Genomic DNA, 27,957 nt, shown 5'->3' with positions numbered 1-27,957 from the left:
CTGAGGATATTGTGGAGTGAGAGCATCACAGTGACCACTGTGAGGTCATAATCTGAGGAGCACCAGTGAGATCCTTTACTGGAGGGAGGAGAGTGGTGTCAGGTTGTCTGAGGTAACACTGAAAGCAGAATAATCATAGTTCATTCTCCAGCTTGGTATAACTAATGTCATTTAGGTGCTACATTTGCCTTCAGCATATTTGGAGGGAGACATGTCAGCCACAATTGTGGAACATGACTGCACTGCAATACTCCCAGCACCCGGGATAGAAAACTCTGCGGTTGAACTTGACAGTTCATAACCACTCCAAAATGAGCTTCGGAACCTCTGTCCAGTCCATCACAAAATTCACTTACTTTGACTTCCAACACTATTTTGTCACATATCATTAACAACTCTTTACTTTCTGAACCAAGGGCCAGTTCTTCTATTTGTAATTTGAATTCACTCTTTTTCTGGATTACTGAGGCTGTAACATAACCACTAAAATAATAACTTTGTAGTTATCCTATTAGTCGTCCTGTGAAGCATCTTTAATATAGTACATGCCCGAAGATACTTCACAGGAATAGTAATAGACAGAAATTGATACTGAACCACATAAACAGATTTTAAAAATGTGCCAAAAAGCTTGGTCAAAGAGATAAGTATTAAGTAAAATATTATCTAGGAGAGAGGCTTGGAGGTATTTAGGGTTGAAAATCCCAAGCATAAGGTCTGGAAAGTTGAAGGCTGCCAACAGTGAAATTAAAATCATCAAGATTGTGCAGTAAGTGGAGAATCACTGACGTTTGGAAAGTTGTTGGGCTGAAGGATGTTACAGAGATAAGAAGGCTGAGGCCAATTAGTGTTTTGAAAACAAGAATGAAAATTTTTACATTGTCAAAAACTGGGGCCAGTGTAAAACAGTGAGCAAAGAGCTGATGGGTGAGCACTTCACAACCACAATATAAACAGAGTGCTGGAGAAATGCAACAGATTTGGCAGCATCTGCAGAGACAGGAAACTTTTGATTTGAATAGCACAGCAAACCTGTTTGACATTATCGCCTGTTGGCTTTGATATTAATTCTGTGTCTATTCCTCCAAAACACTAATTTAGTTATGTAAACATTCAAGGTAGGATAGGCTAAACAGATGAAGGAAATGGGGTGATTGAATATGAAAATATATAGGGGCAATAGTTAGACTCAAGGTTAAGTTTAACAATTTCAAGTTAAAATTATGCAAGGAATGTCAGAATATGGACCAAGGGCAGGCAGAAGGGATTAGTTTCATTTGGTGTCATGTTTGGCACAACATTATGTGCTGAAGAACCCGTTCCTGTGCTGTACTGTTCTATGTTCTGTCTAAGTCTTCCCTTTTTGTTTTGGACTGTTAGTGATGCTTTAGCTTTGCCAATCTCGGTTCACCTTTTGTTTCTTTACTTGCCCTTTTGTCACCTCTTGTCTTTACATCATGATCCCTTTTGTCAATTAATTTCTCCTATTTAACACACTATCACAAAACTTCTGAAATATTGTTTGTTCCCCACACTTCCCCATATTCCTACTCCATGCACATCATTGATACCTGTTACATTCCTAACTTCAACCATTTTTGGGAAAGATCATTGACCTGGGTTCCCCCTGTGCAGCATCTGCCCAGCTGCTAAGTGTTTCCAGAATTATCTGTTTGTATTTGTAACTACCAGGACTATTTACCCTCACTGAGGCAGATGCTTACATAGAATGTAATTCCAAATAATTAATTTTAACCAAAATTCTTTAATTACTTTGTTCTCTCCTTAACAATTGTTTGGAGCAGTCAACATCAGGACAGTGTTGAGAATGACACAAAAGGAGCAATGATGAAAAAGACCACCCTATCAAAGTACAGACAGGTTAAACAACTATTGTAAAGTGGCTAGGATCACAGGAATGCTATAGATCGTACAGATTAAAATCAGGGGTAGGGAGTGGGAGTGCTGCTCATCCTAACAGCCAGTATTCTTTGGAAGAGAAACGAAGGGACGGGGTGCTTGGGAGGAGGCGTGGAGTGGTGTTGGCCATAACATCCATAGAGCTGAAGGCTACAGTAGACTTGTGTACAAAAATAAAAAAAAGGCAAAGGCAAGGACAGTCCCAGACTCCATCTCCTGCAGGGTCTCCTTGAAATAAAGAACAAAGAGCCCTCAAGGGATCAGGACAAACAGTCAAAAGTAAAGGACAATCCTTTCACATATGGAGGGTTGGTCACCCTGGACTGCCTTTCAACCTCTGGCACACTCTCAATTGATGAGTTATTTGTCCCCTATGAATCAAATCAGTGTGAGACAGCAAGTTGCTCAGCCTTGGGAGGTCTAACAACCAAGGCTACCTACCTGCTCCTTTCTTAATGCAAGTGTGTTTAACAAGCATTGTTTATTTTTCATACTGAAAAACATTAAGACAAGACACATTTTAAATTCTAAAATATATTTGCCAAACGTGGGGAGAAAGATTAGGCCAGATTTCATTAAATAAGTTGTGTTTATATGGGAATGCAAGGGCACAGGAAATGTATGGTAGGTGACAAAATGGGGCATTATGTCACCGCCCTTCTTATCTGTGGGAGAATTTAAAGGATGACATAAAAATGGGAAATACATAGCTCTTGGAGCTTAAAAATAATATCCTGTTATAATGTATGGTTTTTGTGGAGAAGCAAAAGCAAAACAAATTGCTACGCATGGAGTTAGATTTAGATTTATATAAGATCTTCCATTACCTCAAGACATACTGAAATGCAGTCAATGAAATACTTTGAAAAATACACTGACAGTAAGTATAAGACAAACAGGAAATCTCAAAAACATCTTGAATGGCACTTCTGTGAACATAGCACTCCCTCAGTACTGCCTTGAAGACAGTTAAAATATGTGCTTATTTAACATTTTTCCTACCAGAGTAAGTGAAGGATTTGTGATGATCCGAAGCCACAGAGCAAACACAAGTTCTCTGGATCATCAGTAATCTTTGTTCTGCAAGTCATCAGCCCCTTTTTAAATTGGGTGTGGGGTTAGCTAGGAGAGAGGGTTGGGTGGTGGGAGTTGCCTTTGCTGAGTCTTTATCCTCATAAAATTTTCTATCTTCAATTTTCTTTCTTCTCCACTGTTTTAAATGTTGGCCTTCTCACAAATGTCTTGATTGCACTCTTGTCTGTACGACCTTAAGTCATTCATGTGTAAGGCTAACAAATATATGCCATGGGCGGCATGGTGGCACAGAGGTTAGCACTGCTGCCTCGCAGCGCCAGAGACCCGGGTTCCATTCCCGCCTCAGGCGACCGACTGTCTGGAGTTTGCACATTCTCCCCGTGTCTGCGTGGGTTTCCTCTGGGTGCTCCGGTTTCCTCCCACAATCCAAAAATGTGCAGGTCAGGTGAATTTGCCATGCTAAATTGCCCGTAGTGTTAGGTGCAGGGGTAAATGTAGGGGAATGGGTCTGGGTGGGTTACGCTTCGGCGGGGCGGTGTGGACTTTTTGGGCCGAAGGGCCTGTTTCCACACTGTAAAGTAATCTAATCTAATCTACACACTTGCTGTTGGGCACAGCAGAGCACTGCCCTCACTTACACCTGTAGCGCACTCTTGCCATTATGGTAATTGCTGAAAAATGTGTTGCTGGAAAAGCGCAGCAGGTCAGGCAGCATCCAAGGAGCAGAGAATCGATGTTTCGGGCATAAGCCCTTCTTCAAGAAGGGTTTCCTGAAGAAGGGCTTATGCCCGAAACGTCGATTCTCCTGCTCCTTGGATGCTGCCTGACCTGCTGCATTTTCCAGCAACACATTTTTCAGCTCTGATCTCCAGCATCTGCAGTCCTCACTTCTCCTTTTATGGTAATTGTCCTAACTTTCAGAATACTGACCTATTTTCCTTTCTGAACACTTGGAGATGAGACCAATTATCATCTTCCTACCAGTACCAGCTGTGATCATCAAACTCAACCCTGAATCACAACTTAGCCCTGACTTTAAGAGTCTGGAGATGGATACATTCCCTCTAGGAATTTGGCTTGCTAAGATACTTGGTCAGTTTGCCTTGGGGAGGGGAATAAAGATACTTTTTCCCCTGTGGAGTTAAACAATTAAAAACATCATTTGCTACACCCTGTAAACCATAAACTGTAAGACAAAATCCTTTGGATGGCATGGCACTTCAAACAATAGGTAGTGCTTTAAAAAATTAAAGTATATAGTTGCGATTTGAGATAATAATCATAACAATGGCGTTTTAAACTGTGGGCCACAGCAACCAGGAAGGAGGAAATAGGGGAAGGAACTACAGATCCCAACAAGCTCCGCGGCGACGCCTCGCAAAGTTGGTCGGGAGTGGCGAGACGTGACCAATGGGAGAGGGTGTTAGTCGAGAGCGCAGTGGCCAGTTGCTCCAATGGGGTTCGCGGATGTTGACAGGGAGGTCGCTGTTGGGAGTGCTCCATGTGAGGGCTGGCGGCCATGCGAGCCGGTCCCTGACGTCAGCGGGAGTGAGGTGGGGGCGAGCAGGCGGCGGGCGGACGGACGGAGCCGGGAGTGGGGAAAGCTCGGTGTGTGTCGCGAGGGGAGGGCAGTGTACGGCGCGCGGTGCTTTGTGAGCGCGCCCGGGGACGAGCGTGTGCGCGCCTCTCTCTCTCTCTCTCAGCCTGTCTCAGTTAGTCGCTGTGTGTCTCTGCCTCCTCCTTCCCCGCCCGCCGAGCAGCAGCAGCAGCAGCACAACGAGAAGAAAATGGCCGACGACCCGACCGCTGCCGACAGGAACGTGGAGATCTGGAAGATCAAGAAGCTCATCAAGAGCCTGGAGGCCGCCAGAGGGTGAGCAAACATTCATCTGTCTCTTCCCTCAATCCCCCCCCCCCCCCCGAGGCGCTTCAGTGCCCACTCCCTCAGTCCCCATCCCTCCCTCAGTGTGTGTGTGTGTGGGGGAGAACATGGACCAGGCAGCGAGGGCCTTCACATTCACATCGAGCTGCCTCAGAATAGGCTGGAGTGAGTGGACCTACAAGGGCCGCCACCTCCTCTCAGTTTAATTCCAGTTAATATCCTGCGTTTTTATATCCGCACATCACGCCCTCATTTATGTCCCTCTCTGTACCGTGGTGCTTTCAAGCAAAGTTCAAGTCTTAGACTCATTAACCCATGTGTAGTGTTTTTGTGTGTAGAATTGTGTAAAAGTCTTCCTTAGCAAGAATGTGTGTGCATATGTGTAAACATGCATACTTGGATCCACACACATGTGCCTGTACATGTGAGATTCAAGCAGGAATGTCAGAACAGAAATCAGGAAATGCTCCCTAGATATTGATGGCAACGAGTGGAGGGAATCCTGTGGTGAAACGTTAAGTATTGTAGCTTGGACAGTTCTGAAACTGTATTGAGAAGGTTACCTTTAATTAATTATCCACCTTAAATGGAAAAAGGTGACAGTCCTAGTCTTGATTTTCTTTTATAGGAAATGATCAGGATCACTTGCTGATCAGCTGGCCCTAAAGGCAGTTCTGGCAACCCTATGAAATGATATGAACTGCATTGCAATTTGTGCCATGACATAAGTGGTGCAGGTGTAATGGAATGCTGATGGGTTTTCACTTTTTCATGGGATTATCTTTCTTCAGTTTTAATCTTGTGTACAATAATGGTTTGACTCCTGATTATTAGCAGGAATAGGACTAATGGCAAAGAATGCAGTTCAGTTAATAATTGTTATCCAGGAGGAGCTTATATTATTTATTAAGCTGTTGTTTGTCATTTATTCTTTTGTATCCAAGATTGTAAGACATAAAGATGTGAAAGTCTGTTCTGAACTCAAGCCCATGTCAAATTGCCAGTTTGTTGCAAGCAGTGGTAGTGGGGACCAAAACATTGAGTAAACATAAGTGCCCTGAATAGAAAAGAAAATACTTGCACTAAGTCTGCTTTTCAGGATTCAGTACGATTGATGCAAACACTTCTGTATCTGTTCTAATCGGATTATTGTCATTTTCCTTGCAGAGATCAACTGGACATTCGGGTTTTAGGCTAAAGTGAATTTTGAAGTTCCATTAGATATGGTAACAGTTACTTAATGTACTGACTATCAACAACCTTTTTTAATTTACAATGGACATGAGCAAGAAGAAATTACTCTCATGTAAAATTTAACACATCAACAGGCTTGGTGACCCTCAGATTAAACTACCACCATTGATCTCTGTCTAATGAGAGTGCAGTCCTATGGTCTCTGGTGAGACAAACATGATTTTGCCTTTTACTCTTGTTGGCTGCCATCTTCATGCATGCATTTCCTTGTGGTGCCAGAACTGTATTTGACTTGTCTTCCTGCCTACAGTAACTCAGATCATTTAACTGGGATTAGGAATTGAACTGGATGCCCTTGCATTTATATATTCTTGCAGTGCTCCCAGAGAGTTAACTCCATGGTTGAAAGTATTAGTCATTTGTTTGGGATGACAAATCTCATGAGTTTTCCTAAATACTAAAAATACAGGATTTTTTTTCAAAACTGAAAAATACGTTGATCCAAGTGATATAGGTTTTCTTTCTTGTGGTTTCTTAATTTCCTGCTGCAAAGCTTTTCTGAGCTGTTCTCCTGCGTTTGTTAATAGATGTAGAGTGTCCTTGTGGAGTTAACCGTTGCTGTGTCCAATTACAGTGAACTAACCATCAATAAAGCAAATGGAACACTATAGTGTATACCCAAAACATTAAAGTACAACCTGGAGCAAGTAATATTTAAACTGTGTAGTGATCAGGTTAAACTAAAATTAAATGATGCTCCCTATTTTGGTCAGCATGATGCAGGAGATGGTGAAACTTCAGGTGTGTTCTGAAAAATCCACAAAAACAAATCTGTTTTGATAGATTTGGGGGGGGGGGAAGATTGTGAAAATCTTGGGATTTTCAGTCTTCAAATGGAGGTGACCTTTGTACACCATTCACAGCACCAAAATTGGCCATTTAACCTAACTGTTCAATGCTGCTGTTTCTAATTTGCGCAAGTTTCTTCCCCTGATATTGAGCTATTATGTTAGGCAAGAAATGTCTCTGATCAGCATCAAAGATTCCATCTCAATTTTCCTTCAGATCTCAGAAGAATCTCTTCGTTATAGAATGGTATAAAAGGGTAAATATCAAACACTTAATTCAGGATAAAATAGTCAGAGTAGGGGATACAGAACTCGAGAATAAATTTATTACTTTATACAGACGTTTATAATGTGGAATGAGTTGGATAAGGTAAGGGGAAGACTGGAAAAGTAATTTTATCCAAATAGAGAAAACTGCAGAATTCTGTTATGGAAGGGTATGTGTATTCTCAAAGCATTACTATGTAAATACAGGATGTAATCAGAAAGTAAATGGAATGGTGACCTTTATTGGAAAGAGTGCAAAAAAAATTGCTAGAATGGTTCCAAGATGAGCTTCAGGAATGAAGTTAGAATGGGGAAGTTAAGAAAACAAAGTTAATAGTTTGAGTCCAATGTGATGCTTTGACTCAACTTGAAACATTCACTCTGTTTGTTTCTGTCTGCCCAGATGCTGCCACACCTATTTCTCCTGTACGTTTTGTCAGATATCTAGTATCTGTGGTACTTAGACTTTGTTGAAGTTAGGACTTTTTTTTAAGAGGAGAGGTGGCTGAAAGTTATTTAGTAGAAGCCGATAGGTAGAAGTATTCAAAATAGTGTGTGGACAGAATAGATAAAGAGAAGCTGTTTCTAGTTGTGAAAGGATCAAGAACGAGATTATGGATTTCAAGTAAAACAAAACAAAGAACTGCAGACACCGGAGATCTGAAACAAAACCAGAAATTGTTGGAGAAACTCAACAATTTTGGCAGCATTTATGGAGAGAAAGCAGAGTTAACGTTTTGAGTCTAGCGACTCTTCGTCAGAACTCAGAACACGATACTCAAAATGTTAACTTTTTTTCTCCCCACAGATGCAGTCAAACCTACTAAATTTCTCCCGTAATTTCTGTTTTTGTCATGATTTCAAGTACTTGGCAAAAGGAGTAAAGGTGACAGATGTGTGAAAAATCCTTTGATACAGTGAGTGGTTTAATTCAGGTGTGGTGGAGGCAGATTCAATCAAGAGTACCAGAGTATCACATACAGTTTTGGTCTCCTTATTTAAGGAGGGATTTACTTGCAGTGAAGGTAGTTCAGAGAATTTTCCTGGAATTAGCCTGGATTGCCTTAGAAGGAAAGGTTGTGCAGGTTGGGGCATACTCATTGCAGTTTCGAAGAATGAGAGGTGATGTGGTTGAAAATAAAAAGAAATTCACGTGAGGCTTGACAGTAGATACCAGGAGAGTATTTCCCCTTGTATGAGAATGTAGATCTAGGTGACACAGTTTAGCAATAAGGTTTTTTTAAAGACAGATGAGATATTTCTTTTCTCTGAGGGATGTTAATCTTTCGAAATCTCTGTGCCAGAGAGCAATGGAGATTGGATTATTGAATATACTGAAGGCAGAGTTAAACAGATTTTGATCTCCAAGACAGTTGAGTGTTATTGGGGACAGGCAGGAGAGTAGGGTTAAGGAAAGCAGCAAAACAATCCTGCTCTTGTTGAATGGCTGAGCAGATAGAGGAGCTGAATTTACATGTTCTTTTTGTTTAGAATTTTATAAAACCTAGAATTATCACTTCAAGCTTGTGTAAGTCTGGTTAATTAATGACAGTAGGCTATTTAGACATGGCAACATTGCAGTCAAGTGTAGTTCATTCTCCTGCTGGTATCCACACATGTTAAGTTGTTAGGAGTGAAATTCAGGATTGTTGATTCTTTTCCTGACTCCCTGCCCTGCTAATTGTATAGGTGAATTTTCTTCTTGGATTCTCTCGTGGTAACTCTCCTCAGTCTCTGTGATGACATCAGACAAGAGAAGGGAAATATGATGTCTTGTATTCTTCGAGCCTTTCTTGTCTTCTGCCTGTCATCACCTCCCTTGAAGGTGTTAGTTCTGGTTCAGTTGTAAGTACCGTACTCAACTCTTAAGATCATGAGTTCATAATTCTGATCTCTGATCTGGCCATGTTGTTAGAAGTGCCCATTTGCTGATGACATGTTAAGCGGAGGTCTTGATTACCCTCTCTGGCGGATGTAGTAGATCTCATGGCACGGTTAGAAGGCAGGCTTGTTCAAGTATCCTGGTCAATGTTTATCCTTCAAGCAAAATCATTTATTCAGTCATTAATCTCATTGCTTCTCTTGGGACCTGAGTACCTGTAGTTTGGGTGCTATATTTTCTTCTGAGACGAACTGTAATTTCATCTCACAAGAAAATAAAGAAAATGCTTACTTTTCTGTATTATGTTTTTGGACATCACAAAGGACTCTTTATAAAATGCTAATTCTTTCTCTGGTAGGAAGTGTGCTTGTTTACTGGCAGCATGGCACGGATGGAGTACTATGTATGAGACAAATGAATATAGATGTTGCTCTGCATTGTTTAACTTAATTGTGTGGTGATTTGAGATTCTATTGTGGGTATTTGGAGTTCCTGAGGTACTCCTTAATTTGCTGCTTCACTATATCTCATTTACAGATGTGAAGGTATGCATTTTGCAGGTTTAACTGAGGCTTGCTGAAATTCGAAATTGGAATTGTGGTTGATCTCATCGGATTAGTTTCTTTCTGTTGTCCAGGCGGTGTGAGCAGCCTTGTGACTGGTACGTAGAGTGTTGTTTACTGCAGTTCCAGCAAGATATTTGAAGTATTCTCATCACTGCAGAGAATGTGTTTGAATTGGCTGCAAGACATTTCATCAAATCGTGGGCATTTTACATCTCTGACACAAGAATTCAAAGCGCAATGTTCTCATGGATTGTGCCATGCCTCAAGCCACCTTTACTGTAGATTTCTGTACACTTGCCCCTGAGCCATAGGTGAAGCTGAGAATGTATTGAATGCTTTATTTGACAGCAATGTGCTCAGATAAAGTCATTTATGATTCAAATGCCCTGTCATTCATTGTGTGCGGTCTTTTCACTCACTGCAGTGTGTGATCATCCCTTGATGAGAGCTGTCCTCTGACTGCTTCATTATTGGCCTCCAGGATCACCCTTACCTGCACCTAGTTTGTTTTGTTAGTGATAACTCAACTCAATTATTGAATGGTAGCCTGCTCATTTACCCTGTGGGTCTCTAAGCTTTTTGTTCCCTCAGAAACTTGCTGGTATTGTCATATTTCTCCTACTCTCTGTTGCTCTCTAATGCAGTGCTACATTACAATCTGAACTTTTTTTGTCTCACTTGATAAGAACATCATTTATAAGGTCTAATACTCCCCTCCGCTTTAAACCTCACCAGTAGCTGTTTCACATATACAGAACAACCTTGGTTATCCAAACTTCGTATTATCTGAGCAAGAGCTCAAGGTCCCGTAAAAATGTTATCCGAACGATCAGTTATCCAAACAAAATACTCCCTGCCTGTTTCGTTTGGATAATCGAGATTGTTCTGTAACGCGCTTTCCTGGTAAATTATATGACTTAGAATCATAGAGACATACAGCATGGAAACGCACCCTTTGATCCAACCAGGTGTCCTAAGTTAATCTAGTCCTAAATAAATCTAGTCCCATTTTCCACCATTTGACCCATATCCCTCTAAACCCTTCCTATTCATATACTCATCCAGAAGCTTTTTAAATGTTGTACCAGCCTTCAACACTTCTTCTGGCAGATCATTCCATACATGCATCACCCTCTGAGCGCAAAATGTTGCCCCTAAGGTTTCTTTTTAAATCTTTCTCTTCTCATATTAAACCTATACCATCTAGTTTTGACTCCCCTACCCTGAGGGAACAACCCTTGGCTGTTCACCCTAGCCATGTCCCTCATAATTTTATAAACCTCTATAAAGTCGTTCCTCAACCTCCAACACTCCAGGGAAAATAGCCCCAGCGTATTCAGCCTCTCCCTGTAGCTCAAACTCTCCAACCCTGGAAACTACCTTGTAAATCTTTACTGCACCCTTTCACGTTTCACAGCATCTTTCCTATAGCGGGGAGACCCGAATTGAATACAGTATTTCAAAAGTGGCCTAACCAATGTCCTGTATAGCTGCAACATGACCTCCCAACTCCTATACTCAGTGTCCTCATCAATAAAGGCAAGCATACTGAACACCTTCATTACCATGACTACCTGTGACTCCACCTTCGGGGAGCTATGAATCTGCACCCCAACATCTCTTTGCTTGGTAATGCTCCCCAGGACTTTACTATTGAGTGTATAAGTTCTGTCCTGCTTTTGATTACCAAAATGCAGCACCTCATGTTTAGCTAAATTTAACTCTATCTGCCACTCTTCGGTCCCTCTGATTGTTGTACCCTGAGGTAACCTTCTTGGCTGTCCACTGCACAAACCATTTTGGTATCATCTGCAAACTTACCATATCTGTTATGTTCACATCCAAATCATTTGTACAAATGTCAAAAAGCAGTGCACCAGTTCCAATTCTTGTGGCACACCACTAGTTACAGGCCTCCAATCCAAAAAAGCAGCCCTTCACCACCACCCTCTGTCACCTTCATTTGAATCAATTTTGTATCCAAATGGCTAGCTGTCCCTATACTCGATGTGATCTAACCTTGTTAACCAGCGTACTATGCAGAACTTTGTCAAAATGCCTTGTTGAAGACCACATAGAAATGCCCACTGCTCTGCCTTCATCAATCTTCTTTATCACTTTGTCAAAAAACTTAATCATGTTAATGAGACACGATTGCCCACTCACAAAGCCATGTTGACTATCCCTAATCAGTCCTTTCCAATTATGTGTAAATCCTGTCCCTCAGAATCCCGTCCAACAATTTAGCAGCCACTGACATCAGGCTCACAGTCTATAGTTCCTTGGCTTTTCCTTCGGACTTTTCTTAAATAATGGCCACGTTGGCCAATCTCCAGTCTTCTGGCACCTCACCCAACGGCTATTGATGATACAAATATCTCGGCAACATATGTTCTGGGATGCACATCATAGATTCATACAACATGAAACAGACTGCTTGGTCTGACCAGTCCATGCAGAACATAATCCCAAACTAAACTAGTCCCTCCTGCCTGCTCCTGGCCCATATCTATCCAAACCATTTCTAGTCATGTACTTAGCCAAATGTCTTTAAATTGTACCCATATCCACCACTTCCTCAGGAAGATCATTCCACATGTGATCCACCCAGTGTGAAAAATTTGCCCCTGATATCTTTTCTAAATCTCTCTCCTCACCTAGCCTTGAAATCCACCATCCTAGGGAAAAGGCAACTCTATACCTTTCGTTATTTTAGAAACTTCTGTCAGGGCACTTCTCAACCTTCTATGCCCCCATGAAAAAATGTCCCAGCCTTTCTTTATAACTCAAACCTTCCATACCTCATGACATCCTGGTAAATCTCTCTGAGCCCTCTCCAGCTTAATAATATCCTTCCTGTAACTGGGCGACCAGAACTGGACACAATATTCTAGAAGCGGTCAGGTCCCAGGGATTTATTCACTGTTATGCATTTTAAGATGTCAAGCACCATCACCTCTGTAATATGGACACTTTTCAAGCTATTACTATTCATTTCTCCAAGTTCTCCTCTTTGCATATCCTCTTCAGTATGCAAAATGCTTGTTTAGTATCTCACCAGTCTCCTGTGGTTTCTGCATAAGTGACCTTTTTGATCTTTGAGGGGCCATATTCTCTCCCTAGTTACTCTTTTGTCCTTGATGTTTTTTTTTGGTGTCCTGACTTCCCTCTTGAGTACAGTCCTGCTTTTTTAGGGATTTATTTGATCCCAGTTGCCTATACCTGATATTTGCCTTCTTTTTCTTGACCAGAACCTCCAATGTTTCTAGTAATTGAGCATTCCCTACACCTACCATCCTTGTCCATTACCTTAACAAGAACATATGGTCTCTGGACTCTTGCTATGTCATTTTTGAACAGCTCCCACTTTTGGTGATGTATTTGGCCAGTTTTCATGACTTAAATCAGAATGGCATTTCAGAGAGTACTTGTGATGCTTGAGCATGATACAAAGTTATGGCAACATGGGTGGAGTAAAGAGTCTGTTGTGACTGTAGGGGTTTTACAAAATGAGGGGAGCTGTCCTTTTGGGGATCGCAATAATCACAGCTGTGTTCTTCTAGGGATGCCATTGTAATCCCTTGATGAATGTCTATTTGTTCTGCTTCATCAACTTTAGAGAGGATTTGTTTCAGTGTATTCGGAAAAAAATGTTTTTTTTCCCCTAAAGTTCGTTCTCAAATTTAATTATGTGGAATAATTAAAAATGCAGTATTGGGTAAAAGCAGACGAACCACCTATTCACTCAGTCCTAGTGATGTAACTGCCAACATTTCAAATATACAGTCAATGCAAACTATAAATCAGAGTCTTCTGTGCTTTTTGGTGAAATATTCATTAAGTATCATCCTTTTGTCATGTTCAACCCACTTCTGAAAATAGGTTACTGTGCATTTATATGGTTTTGAACTTTTATTATTCTGTACAGTATCTGCTTAGAATGATTCTTTTGGCTAGCAAATTTCTTTTGATATGCAATCTGGTCGCAGTCTTCAGATTAATTGCTGCTCATCTAATTTGTCTACAAAAACTATCCCAAGAATGGACTTCAGAAAATGTTGTTTGTGCCAGCAGTGCCTATATTGTTTATAATTCAGTGAGGGAACTATAATCTTCACACTTGTAACCTTTCTGAAGAGGCATGTTTCTTTTAAGGCATTGTCTTTATTGTGCTATGTGTTCACTGTCCTGCTGTTGTCAAGGGGTTGTATGTCTCCCCTTCCCAGCTGCATGATCATTAGAGATATAGTTTCATTTTTAAAGAGTTTGCCTCCCTTTCCTGGTTGTAGATGTGCTGGAATTTTAGATTCTTGCCTTCCACATATTTAGTTTCTATTAGGTGATGGAATCCTGCCTTGAGGGTCATGATGAATGTGATTAGTGTTTGATGGTCTGTTTGTCTGAGTGCAAAGGTTTTCTTATATCCTTGCCCATTTAAATAACATTCTTAAGAAACTTTTAAAATAACATTTTGAAAATCTCTATCTGTGCTTCATTTCCATTTTCACAGTGCTTATTCTCTGATGAAGAATTCACTAACATTAATTCTTCATTTTTCATTTGCTACAGCCTTGACATGTTGGCTTCCTCACTTGGTAGTGTGCATGCCCTAGATCAGAAGCTCATGAGCCTAAACCCTTCTTGAGGATGAGTATGTGCAATTCAGGCTGATTCTTCATTGCAGATTTGAGAGAGTGGTTGAAGTTACCATCTTGTGTGATTTAGATATTAAATCAAGGCATGGCCAGTCTGACTCTGGAAATGTGAAAAACCCATTAAGTTGTAATGAAAAGTAGCAACTTGTCTTGGCCAAAATGTATCTTCCTTCAACGTGCCCAAAAAGTATTAAGCTATGAAATACCATGTTGAATTAGTTATTATCATTTGCATGTGTGTGGATTTAAGCTATATTTTGATTATTGGCTTCACTTTATATGCTGACTGGAATTCAGGAACAAATCCTTGGCTCTGGTGCACTTTGATATGATTTGAGAACATGAAAGGTGCCATATAAACATCAAGAATAACACACTTTAGAGCCTGTGGTTTGTATAATACACACAGGTGGTATTCCACTCTTGGCTGAATATCTTGCCAGCAGCAGGTTCCATGTCATCTAATCCTTTTGACTTCATTTCATGGGACTTTAAAGTCTAATGGTGTAGTGTACATGCTATAAGGTGGTGAAGCTGAATTATAGTCTGCATCTTAATCTACTTGTTCTTTTTTTTTCAAGCTATAAGTATCCATGTTTCCAATCCTCAATGTAGATGCACTTTGAGAAGTGAAGTCAGATTGGCAGTAACATGATTTGGCCGAGAGATTGCAATCATTCTAATAATGCAACAAAGTCCATACTTTGGACTCCAGATATCTGCTACAAAGATTGATTCATTTCATAAAGCAGTTGGTAGACACTGACTTCGTGCAGAAGATGGAAATACATTCAAGCGACACTGTACTTTTCAAAACTGTCCATCATTTTGCCAGAAATATTCAGCTATAGAGGCTGAAGTAAATGTTGATGTCAGTACTTGTAGGATGTCTATGATACATATGTATATTAGCATGGTTTGAGATCCTGGTACAGCACACTTGAATAGAACCTGGTGTGTGCTTTGAGTATTTAGTAATGTCTGATGTGCTGGATTACCCTTAGAATGTGTCCAGGATTGTATGTAATGAAGAAAAATTGAATCTTGTGTTACAGCCTCATACTGTACATTTTGTATGCCTACTTCCAACATAAAATTTATGATCCTTTAAGTAAGACCTCTACATCCTCAGGTTTCTGTACCATCCCACTTGGCTGCAGTTCGTTTATTCCTTCTAGTGGCATTAACAAGTATTAACAACATATGTCTTTTATTTCTATTTCCTATAATCCCAGGACTGCACTGAATTGTTTAGATATGATTTGATCTCACCCCACCGCAGTCTTGAAGCTTAATGTTGCTTGATTTCATATTTTAAATTACTTTTTGCTTCATTTATGTTCATAAAAATGTAAATAGGAAAAAATGTAGGTCACAACGCCCATTAAACCTTCTCCCCATTCAATTAATTCATTGTTGAGCTTCTACATGGGCATCACTTTCCAGATTGATTTTCATATTCCTCTGTCAATTTCAGTCTTAAATGTGTTCATTGAACGCATCCACAGCTTTTTATGTAGAGATTTTCAAAGACCTACAACTTCCGAGTGAAGATGTTTCTCCTCCTCTCAGTCCTAAATGTCCCCATGCTTTGTATTCATTGACTGAAGAGGCTAGCATCTTCAATCTTGTCAAGACCTTAACAACTTTGTTTCAATGACATAACTTTCTATTTCTGTAAAGTGCATAATGTACAGGTTGATTCTACTCAACCTATTCCATGGCTAGCTCTGTGTCTCACCTGAGCAATCAATTTAAATCTTCATACACTCTTTCCAAGGTATAGATGTACTTTTTTGTGTCAGGAGACTAAAACTTTACACAATACTTAATTCAGTGAGATCTCCCTGAGGTCCTATTGCTTTTTCCTAAACTGCAAGTCAAGGCCAACATTTTATTTGCTATAGCTGTACATTAACTTGCTGTGATTTTGTGCACAGATGCACCTGGATTCCTCTGAACAGCAATGCTTCTTAGTCATTTAAAAATATTCCTCTTAATTTTCAATTTATTTGTTCAGAGATTTAAACATTGGTTAGGCCAGCATTTATTGTCCTTCCCTAATTACCACTGTGAAGGTTATGCTGAACTGCAGTTTGTTATGCAAGTAGACCCACCGTGCTGTTCAGAAAGGATTGTGTTAAGATTTGTCGCTCGGGTACCGGTTGCAGATGTTGGTATGTTTGCTGAGCTGTGAATGTTTGTATATGTTTTGTCCCCTTTCTAGGTGACATCTTCAGTGTTGTGAAGCACTGCTGCACTGTATTGAAAGGAATTTATTTGGTTTCATTCTGCTGCTTCTGGCTATTCATTGCAGTGGTTGGTATATTGCGGATAGGAACCGGCAACCAGAAGCAGTGGGAACAAACCAAATAAAATTCCAACCAACACAGAACAGCAGTGTGTCACTGGAGGCTCTGTAGCACTGACGATGTCACGTAGAAAGTGGAGGAAACGTTTGCAAACCAACTTCCCAGCTTGATGAGCGTGTACACAAAAGCTGTTAAGCAAAAGTTTGCGGATTTTGATTGACCAACCCATCATGATTGAAAAGTGCCATAATTCCAAGTGTAAATTGTGGTTGGTTCGGGAGGAGAACTTGAAGGTGGTATTGTTCCCATGAGTCTAGATTAGAGCGGTGCTGGAAAAGCACAGCAGGTCAGGCAGCATCCGAGGTGTAAGAAAATTGACGTTTCGGGCAAAAGCCCTTCATCAGGAATTGTTCCCATGAGTCTACTTCCCTTGTCTGTCTAGGTGGTAGAAACTGTGGACTTGGAGAGTCCTGTTGAAGGACCCTGGAACTGCTGCACTGCAATCATGTAGATGGTACATTCTGCTGCTACTGTGTGTCAGTGGTGGGCAGAGTGTAAATCAAATGGGTTGTTGAGCTACTTTATTGGACCAGCATTGATCAAGGCAGGTGGAGACCACTCTAATACACTCCTGCCTGATTTGAGCCTTCCATTTGAGGGATCTGGGTTGGGGAGTTATGAGTTACTGTCTGAAGAATTCCCAACTCTCTGACCCGCTTATGTGGCTGGTCTAGATCACTTTTTGGTCACTGGTAGCTTCACGATGTTGATGGGGGAGATTCATGGAAATGCAATTAAATGTCAAAGATGGTTTGATTCTCTTGTTACAGGTAGTCGTCGTTACTTGCTGCTGTTCAGACCAAGCTTGGATGTTGTCCATGTGTTGCTGCTTAAAGATATGAATTGTTTCAATATCTGTGTGAGAATAATGCTGAACATAGTGCAATTGACAGTGAACAACCATACTTTTAATCTTCAAATGGAGGGAAGATTATAGATGAAGCATCCGAATGTGTTTAGCCCTCGGACACTAGCCTGAGGGTAGCAGAGAAATTAAGGCAGCTAATGTTGCATCGACATTTCTCAGTTAACAGGTCAAGTGCATGTTGAAAAGCCATTTGGAGGATATCAGGTGGAGGGAGAGTGTACGGGTGAATGAAAGGATCTGGGGGTTGGAGGTAGGATTTTAGTCCAAATAAATGGGTGTGGAGGTGGATGTGATGGAAGAGTTCAACATCATGTTTGTACCCAAAATCCGTTGAAGTGCTGAGGGATAAAACTAAGTCCTTTGCTAATTACAGAACATTCAGCATCAGAGAGCAGAAAGGATAGTAAAATCCTGACTCTTTAGGAATTGGAGAAGAGATGGAGACAAGGAAGGAAGGTTCCAGAGGGGCCTGGCGTAACCTCTGAGTTGTTGCAGCTTGCATTCCTTAATGCCTGAAAGGAAGCTAAAACACTTCTTATTGGAATTTGAGCAGGCTGGAGAATGAAGTAGAACTGGGGGCCAGGCAACCCTGAGCTTCACTGTAACAAGGCTGAGACTGAGATATTAGCCAGGGTATCAAGTATGGTTAAAGTGGCAGGCAGCAGGAATCTGGGAATCGTTTTTGTAGGAAGAACGTAGGTGTTCTGCAAAGTGATCACCCATTCTGTGTTTCTTCTCCCCAACATAGAGTAGACCACATTGTTAGCAGCAAATGCAAGTAGACTGGATAGTGAAATGCAAGTGAAGTACTGTTTCACCTGAAAGCTGTGTCTGAAGCCTTGAATATTAAGGGAGGAAGTAAAAGGGCAGGTATTGCACCTTCTGTGATTATATGGGAAGGTGCCGTGTGGATGTGAGGAGGTGTTGGCGTTGGAAGAGTGGTCCAAGCTATCCTGGAGGGAACTGTTCCTTTGGAATGCTGACAAGAGAGAAGAATGGAATATATGTCTTATATTGGCATCCTACTGGAGGTGGCGGAAATGGCAGCTAATGGTCTGGGAATGGGATTAGGTCCAAGAGGAATGACTGCTGATTTGCCAAGACTAGAATAGGTCTTTGGGGCCAGAGGCAGTCTTTGGCCATCTGCCTATTGAATCTAGAGAGACAGGGCTTGGGACAATAAAGATGCTGTGCGTGTGTGTATACACGTGTACACACACACAGCTGTCAGGTGTGGTGGGAGGTAACCGGTGGAGCTCTAAGGATCGTGGAAGAGGGGACAAGAGGCAAGAAAGATTGAAATGCTGCAGACAGGAACGAAGGGGAAATTACAAAGACAAAAGTTTCAACCTACTAATGAAACCACTGTCAGATAACTAGGGTCAAAGAAAACTTGAAATCCCTCAAATAATTAAATAATTGCTTATTAATATAGTGTGTCCAGTTTAACTGTTTGGGGAAAAATGCAGTGGATGCAATTGTAATTAATGCTTGTGTAAGTTGTTAAATGGAGGTCTGAGGCAAATAAAAAGAGTAGTGAAATCTCGCTTTGTAAATGTGATGGCAGTGTGTTAGCTATGACCTTACCAATCTAGAAAATGTGTTTTGAGTGCTGTTTTTTTTATACTTCGAAAAAAATAATGCTTTTGATAACTTAAGCCAGTTGTCTTGTGCCAATTTAATTATTATGGTGCTCAGAGAATCAATAATTTCCTGTGTTTTGTGGCTTTGAAAGATTGCTGATAATTATTTAAGATATTGATGAGTCTTTCTAAATGTGATCCTCAGAATCCAAATGCCAAATGTTAACATGTACTAGATACTATATTGCTATGTGATTGCGTCGCATAGGCAGTGAAATAGTGAGATTGAAAAATTAGCCATTGAATGTCATGGAGTAGCCCTCAGGGCACATGGTGTTGCATATGCCCTGCCTTTCACTATGAATAAATTGTCATTTTTCTTGAATGACACCTAGTACATGAGTGAAAATTCCCTCCAAATAATAAAGGGTTGACAAGCATCCAAACCATCACCACTGGGTCCCAGTGTTAGGTTCTTTTTCTCTTGAGATTCTTACACACTTGATGCAACTGCAATATGCTGACTTGTAAACCTTCAAAATTTATTAAGCAAGTATAAGCTGTGGAGGAACTCGTAACACTCTTAACTCTTAACATTCTTCACAATGCTTGCAAAGCCATGTTAAGGGATCTCTCTGAATAAAGGAATAGTCCTTTTATACAAAATCTTTACATTGCAGTCAGTAATGGCCACAAGGCAATCCCCAGATATCCTCCACAGTCACATGCCACTCAGGACACATCATTTCCAGAAACAATATAACATAAATCATTTCTTAATGGTCAAATCTGTTGTGAATCGTTTTTTTAACTGCAGGGATTAGTCAGAATTTTAATTGCAATGTTCTTATTGATTTCTGAATAGGGGATGATATTCTTTTACTCTGAATAACTAGGAAATGGCCCTGTAAAGGCTCTGAATGGCAAGGGATGGGAATGTAAATTCCTTACATGCTACCTGCAAGATGGAGACTTAGCACCCTAGCCTTGGGACATCTGATTTCCTGCAGGTCAGCAGAGCAAATTAACTCTTTGTTACTCTGTCCTGGTGAGATATTAATCATGGGGTATAGGAACAGAAATAAGCTCTTCAACTCATTGTATCTGCTCCACCACCCAATGAGATCGTAACTGATCTGGTCGGTTTCCGTACTGATTAAAAATTTGTCTGTGTTGGCCTTGAATGCAATCAACAGCCAGACTCAACAACCCTCAGCAATAAAGAATTCCACAAATGTACTACCCTCAGAAGAAAATCCTCATCATTGCCTGAAATAGGATACAAACTCTGAGATTATGCAGTTGAGTTCTGGGCACTCCTACAAGAGAGACAACCGATCAGTATCTATCATATCAAACTCTCTCATAATCTAGTGTTTCAATTGGATATTCTCTGTCTTAAATCCAGTGAGTAAAAGCTCAACCTACTCCATCTCTCTTTATAAAAAGATCCTTACCAAGAATCGTCCAAGTGAATTTTCTCTGAACTACCTCCAATGCATGTATATCTTTGCTGAGATCAGGGTATTAAAACTGTTAGCAGTAATCCAGATGTGGTGTCACGAGTTTCTTTATTTAGTTCCAGCAAAATCAGTTTTTACGGGCAATTTGTTTTGAAGTAAAGGCCAATAGTCCATTTGCCTTCAATGTTACCTGCTGATTTGTATGCTGGCTTTTTGTGATTCATGCGTGAGACCTCCAAATCTATTTGCAGCTTTTTGCAATCCGTATTAGAATAATATTCAACTCTTCAATTCTTCCTGTCTTAGTACATTGTCTCATGTATTTTCCATCTCCCTCAACTTGTCGATATCTATTGTTTTTTGGCATAACTAGTATTTGCCTTCCCACTATTTTTGTTATTTGCAAACTTGGTGATTCTGCATTCATACTGGCATCCAAGTCATTAATATCTAACTGAAAATACCCAGTTGTCCTAATTTTCTTGTCTTCTATTCATTCCTGTATCCATGATAATATAATACCCACAACAACTGGGGCTTTTATCTTAAATGGATTTGTGTGGTATGTTTTTAAATTGCCTTTTAGAAATACGAATATGTTGCTGCATCTCTCTCTCCTTTATCTAACCTGCTTGTTGTCTCCTCATAGAACTCTAATAAATTTGTCAGGCATGATTTCCCTTTTATGAAGCCATTTTACTTCTGCTTGATTATATTATGCTCTGCTTCTTGCATCCTTGGATAATAGACTCCCAAATTTTCCCATTGACATGTTAAGCTAACTGGCTATAGTTATATTTTATTTTGTCTCCTCTTTTAAATGAGGATATTGCATTGGCAGTTTTCTAGACCTCTGGAACTTTTCCCAAATCCAAGGCTCCTTGAAAGATTGCTACCAATGCAGATACTGTTTCTGCAGCTACTTCCTAGAATGTAATCCAACAGGGGGTTTATTGACCTTTGGCCTTATTAGTTTCACTTGAAAAAAGGTATTAGGGACAGATGTTGTATTTATTTTCTTCTTACTCCTTTAACTCCATGATTATTTTGTATTTTAGGAATGCTGTAAGTGTCTTATGCTATCAAGAATGATGCATAAGACAACTCTCATTTAGTCAACTCTTCTGTCATTTTGTGGTTCTCTATTAGTATTATTTCACAAACCTCATTCTTGAAGGGTTGCATGTTTATTTTGGCCTCTTTTCTTGCTTATATACTTAAGGAAGCTTTTACAGTCTGTTTTTATACTGCTTGTTAGTTTGCCTTTATTGTTTATTTTCTCCCTTTTTTTTTTGATCATCTTTTGTTGGCTTCTTAAATCTTTCCCAGTCTCTGGTTTGTCGCACAGTATCAAATTAAGTCAAAAGATGTACAATCATAGTTGGGTTACCCCCTCATTAGAATCCTCTTTCCTTCTGCGGATGTATCTTTGTTGTGAGCTATTTTCTTAAGCATCTACTGTGATTGTGAAAGGAACTGGTAACAAGGGCTAGAGGTGGCTCTCTTGTTTCTTTGTGATGCATACACATGGTGAGCCTCCTGCCTGCCACTCAGATGAGCACAGCAGGATGAGACCTTTAACTGAGCATGAAATTGCCTCATTTGGTGCAGTGGTTTTGCACCACAGACTTAGGTTGGAAGTAAGGAATGGCATGGTTTCCATCTGATCAAATGTCACTTCCAACATCAAACTTGTGAAGTCTCGAGATTCTGTATGTTGTCTTCAACTCCGACTAATGTCCCGATTTAAGCTTCAGTGATGAAGGGATTGTTCCTTGATAAATACTGCACATGTTGTACCACTACTGGTTTAAAGATTTCATGTATTTTAAAAAAACTACTCAAAAGGGAAGATTTGTCCCAGGCACAAACTTATTCCTTCGCACTTGCCTCAGCTACCCATGTTTAAAGCTCTAAAGCAAAAACAGCTAATGAAACTCAACAGATCGGGGCACGTCAGCAGGAACATAGCAGTTTTAACATTTTGGGTCCAATGATCCTTTGTTCTAGCTGCTAACAGTTCTGATAATGTGGTATTTATGCTGAAGATGAGGTTTGGAGGGCTGAGGACAAGGGAGAGGTGAGCAGATCGGTTAAGATGGAACCTAGAGACAGAGATGTGAAAGGGGTGGGTAAATTAGGACAGAAGAAAAGATAAGTGATAATAGATAAGATTAGGGGAAATGGGGTGACCCATGTAATGTGATAATAAGCCTAGAAGAAGGTGAGAATGGGTGACAGTGCTAAAAGTACCTCATGTCATAACAGGATCGGGTGTGAGGTGGATTAAAACAAAAATGACAGGATGGAATCGGGCTGTAAAGTTATGGAACTTGATCTTGAGTCTGTGAGGCTGCATGAGATATTGTTCTTTGAGCTTATGCTGACGCTCGCTGGAACACTGCAGCAGACCTGTGACAGAAATATCAGTGTGGGAACACATTGACACAGGTTGAGAACCCTTTATCCGAAATCTGAAAACCTCCAAAGTCCAAAGGTTTTTTGTCAAGTTTTTTTCTCATTAACAAGGTTGTTTGGCGTGCAAACAGTTTACCCAAGTCGACACCCACTTGTGTGTCACTCAGATTAGATTAGATTCCCTACAGTGTGGAAACAGGCCCAACGAGTCCACACTGACCCTCTGAAGTGAAACCCACCCCCCTAATACATCTAACACTACGGGCAATTTAGCATGGCCAATTCACCTAACCTGCACATCTTTGGATTGTGGGAGAAAACTGGAGCACCTGGAGGAAACCCACCCAGACATGGGGAGAATGTGCAAACTCCACACAGAAGTTGCCTGAGGCGGGAATTGAATCCACTGAGCCACCATGCCGCCCTACTAGAAGCAGTGTATGACAGTCTATAGTTGATGTAGCTGTGGGAGTTGGTGGGTTTGTAATGGATATCTGTGGCCAGTCTATCCCCTGAAATGGAAGCATGTCGAGGAAGGGAAGGAAGGAGTCAAAGTTGGACCTGGTAAGGGCAGGGTGAAATTTGAAAGCAAAGTTTATACAGTTTTCCAGTTCAGAATGAAAGTGGGAAGCACTTGATGATGTCATTCATGTACTGAAGAAAGTGTAGGGAGGGACAAGAGTAGGACTGGAACAAGAATGTTCCACATACCTGACAAAGAAACACACGTAGCACTGGCCCATAGAAATACCCATGCCTATGCCTTGGACCTGAAGAAAGTGAGGAAAGTTGAAGGAGAAGTTGTTTAAATGAAGATAAACGCAGCCACGCAGAAAAAGGTGGTGTTGGATGCGGATGGTTCAGGCCTCCTTTCCAGGAGGGCCCTGACACCATTCTGATGGAGGGTGGACATGTGAAGTAGTTGCATGTCCAAAATTGGAAATTCTGAAACTGACATAATGTCAGAAGGATCGTGGATGGACATGGGGCGGGACTGGACAAGGGGAGAAAAAAGTAATCATAGAATTATACCGAATGGAAACAGACACTTCGGTCCAACCAGTCCATGCCGAACATCATTCCAAACTAAATTAGTCCCACCTGTCTGCTTCTGACCCATATCCCCCCCTAAACCTTTCCTATTCATGTATCTATTCAAATGTCTTTTAAACATTATAATTGTATCTACATCCACCACTTCCTCTGGAAGTTCATTCCACATGTGAACCACCCTTACGTAAAATAATTTGCCCCTCAAGTTTTTAAAAAATTTTTTTCCTCTAACCTTTAAAATGTACTCCCTAGTCTTGAAATCCCCCACTGTAGGGAAAAGACAATTACCATTAATTCTATCTTTACCCCTCATTATTTTATAAACTACTTTAAGGTTGCCTCTCAACCTCCTATGCTCCAGTGTAAGAGGATCCAGCCTATCCAGCCTTTCGTTATAACTCAAACCTTCCGTACCTGGGAACATCCTGGTAAGCGTCTTCTGAGCCTTCTCCAGCTTAACAATATCCTTCAATAACTGGGTTACCAGAACTGGACACAGTATTCCAGAAGATTAGATTAGATTACTTCATGTGGAAACAGGACCTTCGGCCCAACAAGTCCACACCAACCTGCCAAAGTGCAATCCACTCAGACCCATTCCCCTACATTTACCCCGTCACCTAACACTATGGGCAATTTAGCATGGCCAATTCACCTAACCTGCACATTTTTGGATTGTGGGTGGAAACCGGAGCACCCGGAGGAAACCCACGCAGACACGGGGCAAATGTGCAAACTGAACCCGGGTCTCTGGCGCTGTGAGGCAGCAGTGCTAACCATTGTGCCACCGTGCCGCCCAGAGGCCTCACCAATGTCCTGTACAGCCTCAACATGTCTTCCCAGTTCCTAAACTGAAAGGACTGAGCAATGAAGGAGAGTTTGGAAGAAATAACTTCTGTGGGGCAGAAACATATAAAAGGAATGGGTCTGCCGGGCAGTCCTGTTTTTAGATTTAGAGTAGAATTGGATGCTCTTGTGGGAAGTTCCCAGCTGAAATGATGTCGGTGACAGTTGTGGATATAATAGTCTGATGCTCAGTGATGGAACCGTGGTGCAGGAGGAGATAAAAGGAGGTGTCTTAAAGCTGGCACTCGGCCTCTGCAATATAGAAGTTAGCATTCCAGGTGACAGCAGCATCACCCTTGTCAGCAGGCTTGATGACAAAATCAGGGTTGGATCCGACCGTTCTGAGTCAGTCAGTTCAGAGGGGGATAGAATTGAATGGGTGTGGAGTCAGAAATTAAGGCAAGCAGTGTCACATCGACAGATCTCAATGAACCAGTTAAGTGTAGGTAATAGACCAGAGGGAAGACTTCAGGTAGAAGGAACATGGAGTAGACTCTGTAGGATGGGGAGGAGACTTTTATCAAAAGAAATCGAGTTGGAGGTGGGTTCAACATCATGTGCCCAAAGTTCATTGAGGTGGGGGCGCAGAGGAATAACGCTAAGACCTTTGCTGAATACGAAGCATTCAACATCAGAGGGTGGAAGATCAAAGAGGTAGTAAGTGGAGTCCAGAGAAAAGATGGAGTCAGAGGGCAGGGAAGGGGAAGGATGTTCCATAGGAGTGGGTATCAGAGTTATTGTAGCTCGCATTCCTTAATGTCTGAAAGGAAGAGAAAAAGTTTGTTTGAAGTTCAAATGGAGATTGAAGTGGGACTGGGGGAGCAAGACAATTTTGAGACAGCATGAGATGCTGCTAGTAGAGAGAGGTTGGGTGTGCATCTGAGGATGTGGTGAAAGCACCTTTCTGAGGAGCACTGAAGATCACTGAGATACCTGTGATTCTGGGTTGATTTGCAACATAAAGATTGAAATTTCAGTTTGAACTTGCGTGAGATGAGTCTGAGCCAGAGGCAGTCACTGAGGTAGAGAATGTGGCTGTGGAAGGAAGTTTTAACAAAGACTTTGTTAATTACTAGAAGAGAAAAATGAAGGTAAAAATAGAGAATAAGAAATAAGACTAGAATGGAAATCCTGTCAGAGAGGAGCAGCACTACTTCAAGGTGGGCATACCTGGAAAAGATGTCAGTGAGTTAAACACTAAAATAGAACAAGGAATTGTGGATGCTGGAGATCTGAAACAAACAAATTGGCAAAACCCAGCAGGTCTGGCAGCATCTGCGGGAAGAAACCAGTTAATGTTTCAAGTCCAGTGACTCTTCAGAACTATTAGCAGCTAGGAAGAAGTGATATTATTGCTGAAGTCTTAATTTGGCTGGGATGGGGAGAGGTGAACTGATATGTGGTGATGGAGCCCAGAGTCATAGAGGTATGAAAGGAGAATACAAACAAGATTGTGGATAGCCGACCAGGACAGAAGAAATGCATCCCCCAAGGCACCCCCTCATATGTTCATAGGAGGTGTAAGACCTCCCCATCCTTTAACTTCCAAAGCCCTAGGACTACTTTCCAGGTGAAGCAATGATTTACTTGTACTTCACTCAAACTAATCTACTATATTCACTGTTCATTGTACATTGGGAAAATGAAACCCAGCCAAGGTGACTGCTTTGCATCACACCGACATTCTGTCCACAAATATGATCCCAAGCTTCTAGTTGTCTGCACTGTCAATACATTTCTGTCAGATCTGCTGTAGTATTCTAGAGAGCCACAGTACCAACTCCATGAAGAACATCTCACTTTCCGTTTGAGGACTCTGCAGCCTTTCAGACTTAACACTGAATTCAATAATTTGAGAGCTTGATTCCATCCTTCTGTTTGCTTTTTACCCATCTTGCACCCAGTTCTGTTATGACATGGGTTACTTTAGCATTGTCACATTCTCATCTACTCCTAGGCCTTTAATCACTTTAAGTGGGTTGCCTTCAGTACAGATCACCCATTCTCTCCTACTCTTAGCTGCTATTGACATTTATTTGATATGTCTTCTGTCCTGGCTTGCTATCCACAATGTCCTTGATTGATTATCCCTTTCTCTTGCTCTCGTTCATCTCTATACCTCTGAGCTCTTCATCTATTTTTATGCACACACGCCCATCACCAACCTCGTCTTCGTAAGCATTTTTTCCGAGCTGCTAAGTTTTGATGGTCATTGAACTTGAAATGTTAACTCTGCTTTCTTCCCACCAATGTGCCCAACATGCTGAGTTCCACCAGCAATATCTGCTTTTGTTTCAGAGCTGTAGACTGAAAATATTTCATGGTGAATGCTAAGTGTGGGATCTCTGTATAGAGGAGGCCTTGTTTTCATGGATTCTGAGATGTCTTTGTGTGGTGTATGGACATTTGGGCAAATGATGCTCAAAAGGCCAGGCAAGGTGAATTGGAGGTCTTTGTGCTCTCGGTGAGACCTCAACTTCATCTATTCAAATCCTGATGACTTCTCTCGACTTCTCCATGACAATGATCCTTTCCCATTTTGATTGGTGACAAGCCAGGGACGCTCAGTGGGGATCACTTTAGGGATGCTTTGAGGATATTTTTAAGAAGCATTTCCATTGTGTTTCTGGGACTCTCTCTTTCCCAATCGAGTTCTGAGTAGAGCAGTTGGGTTGGAAATGTCCAGCATGCATAGAACAAGGCCCATCCAATGGAACTGATATTCAGTGATTTATATTGGGTATATTTGCTTAGAAAGGATAGTGTTGTTGGAATGCTTTTTATATCATTGGATATGGAGAGATCTTGTGAATGCAGCTGGCTGAATCGGGCTTTCTGCAGCCTTCCTGTCCTATTGACTCAAAAGGAATTTGCATTGAAGTACCACAGACCGTCTGATTCTGCTCATCTGCTTTTGCAATCCTCTATGCTTTTAACTTGACTGTTACAACATGCTTCCCATTTGCCCTTTCACATTTTACAAACCGTAACTTTGTACAGTCAAAACTCTGCTTCCTATGTCCTAATACGCACCAAATCTATTCATCCATCGCCTCTGTGCCCACAGTGATCTGTGTTGGCCTCCAGTTAAAACAACCCCGTAAT

The 27,957-nt window shown here is 41.1% G+C and overlaps 1 protein-coding gene across 1 annotated transcript in view; it reads left to right on the top strand.

Moving 5' to 3' along the window:
- Positions 1–4,527: 4,527 nt before the first annotated feature.
- Positions 4,528–27,957, top strand: part of LOC122556782 (eukaryotic peptide chain release factor subunit 1) — a 64,820-nt gene continuing 41,390 nt past the window's right edge. The window contains exon 1 of the mRNA XM_043703949.2: positions 4,528–4,828. Coding sequence (XP_043559884.1) covers positions 4,743–4,828 — 86 coding nt within the window. The 5' untranslated portion in view covers positions 4,528–4,742. The remainder of the gene's footprint in view (positions 4,829–27,957) is intronic.

This window comes from Chiloscyllium plagiosum, unplaced genomic scaffold (genome assembly GCF_037043375.1).
Source record: "Chiloscyllium plagiosum isolate Xiang-an unplaced genomic scaffold, Cpla_swu_hap1 HiC_scaffold_16, whole genome shotgun sequence".
NCBI lineage: Eukaryota > Metazoa > Chordata > Chondrichthyes > Orectolobiformes > Hemiscylliidae > Chiloscyllium > Chiloscyllium plagiosum.
The sequence above is the reverse complement of the archived record's forward strand: the minus strand, read 5'-3'. Positions and strand labels throughout refer to the sequence as shown.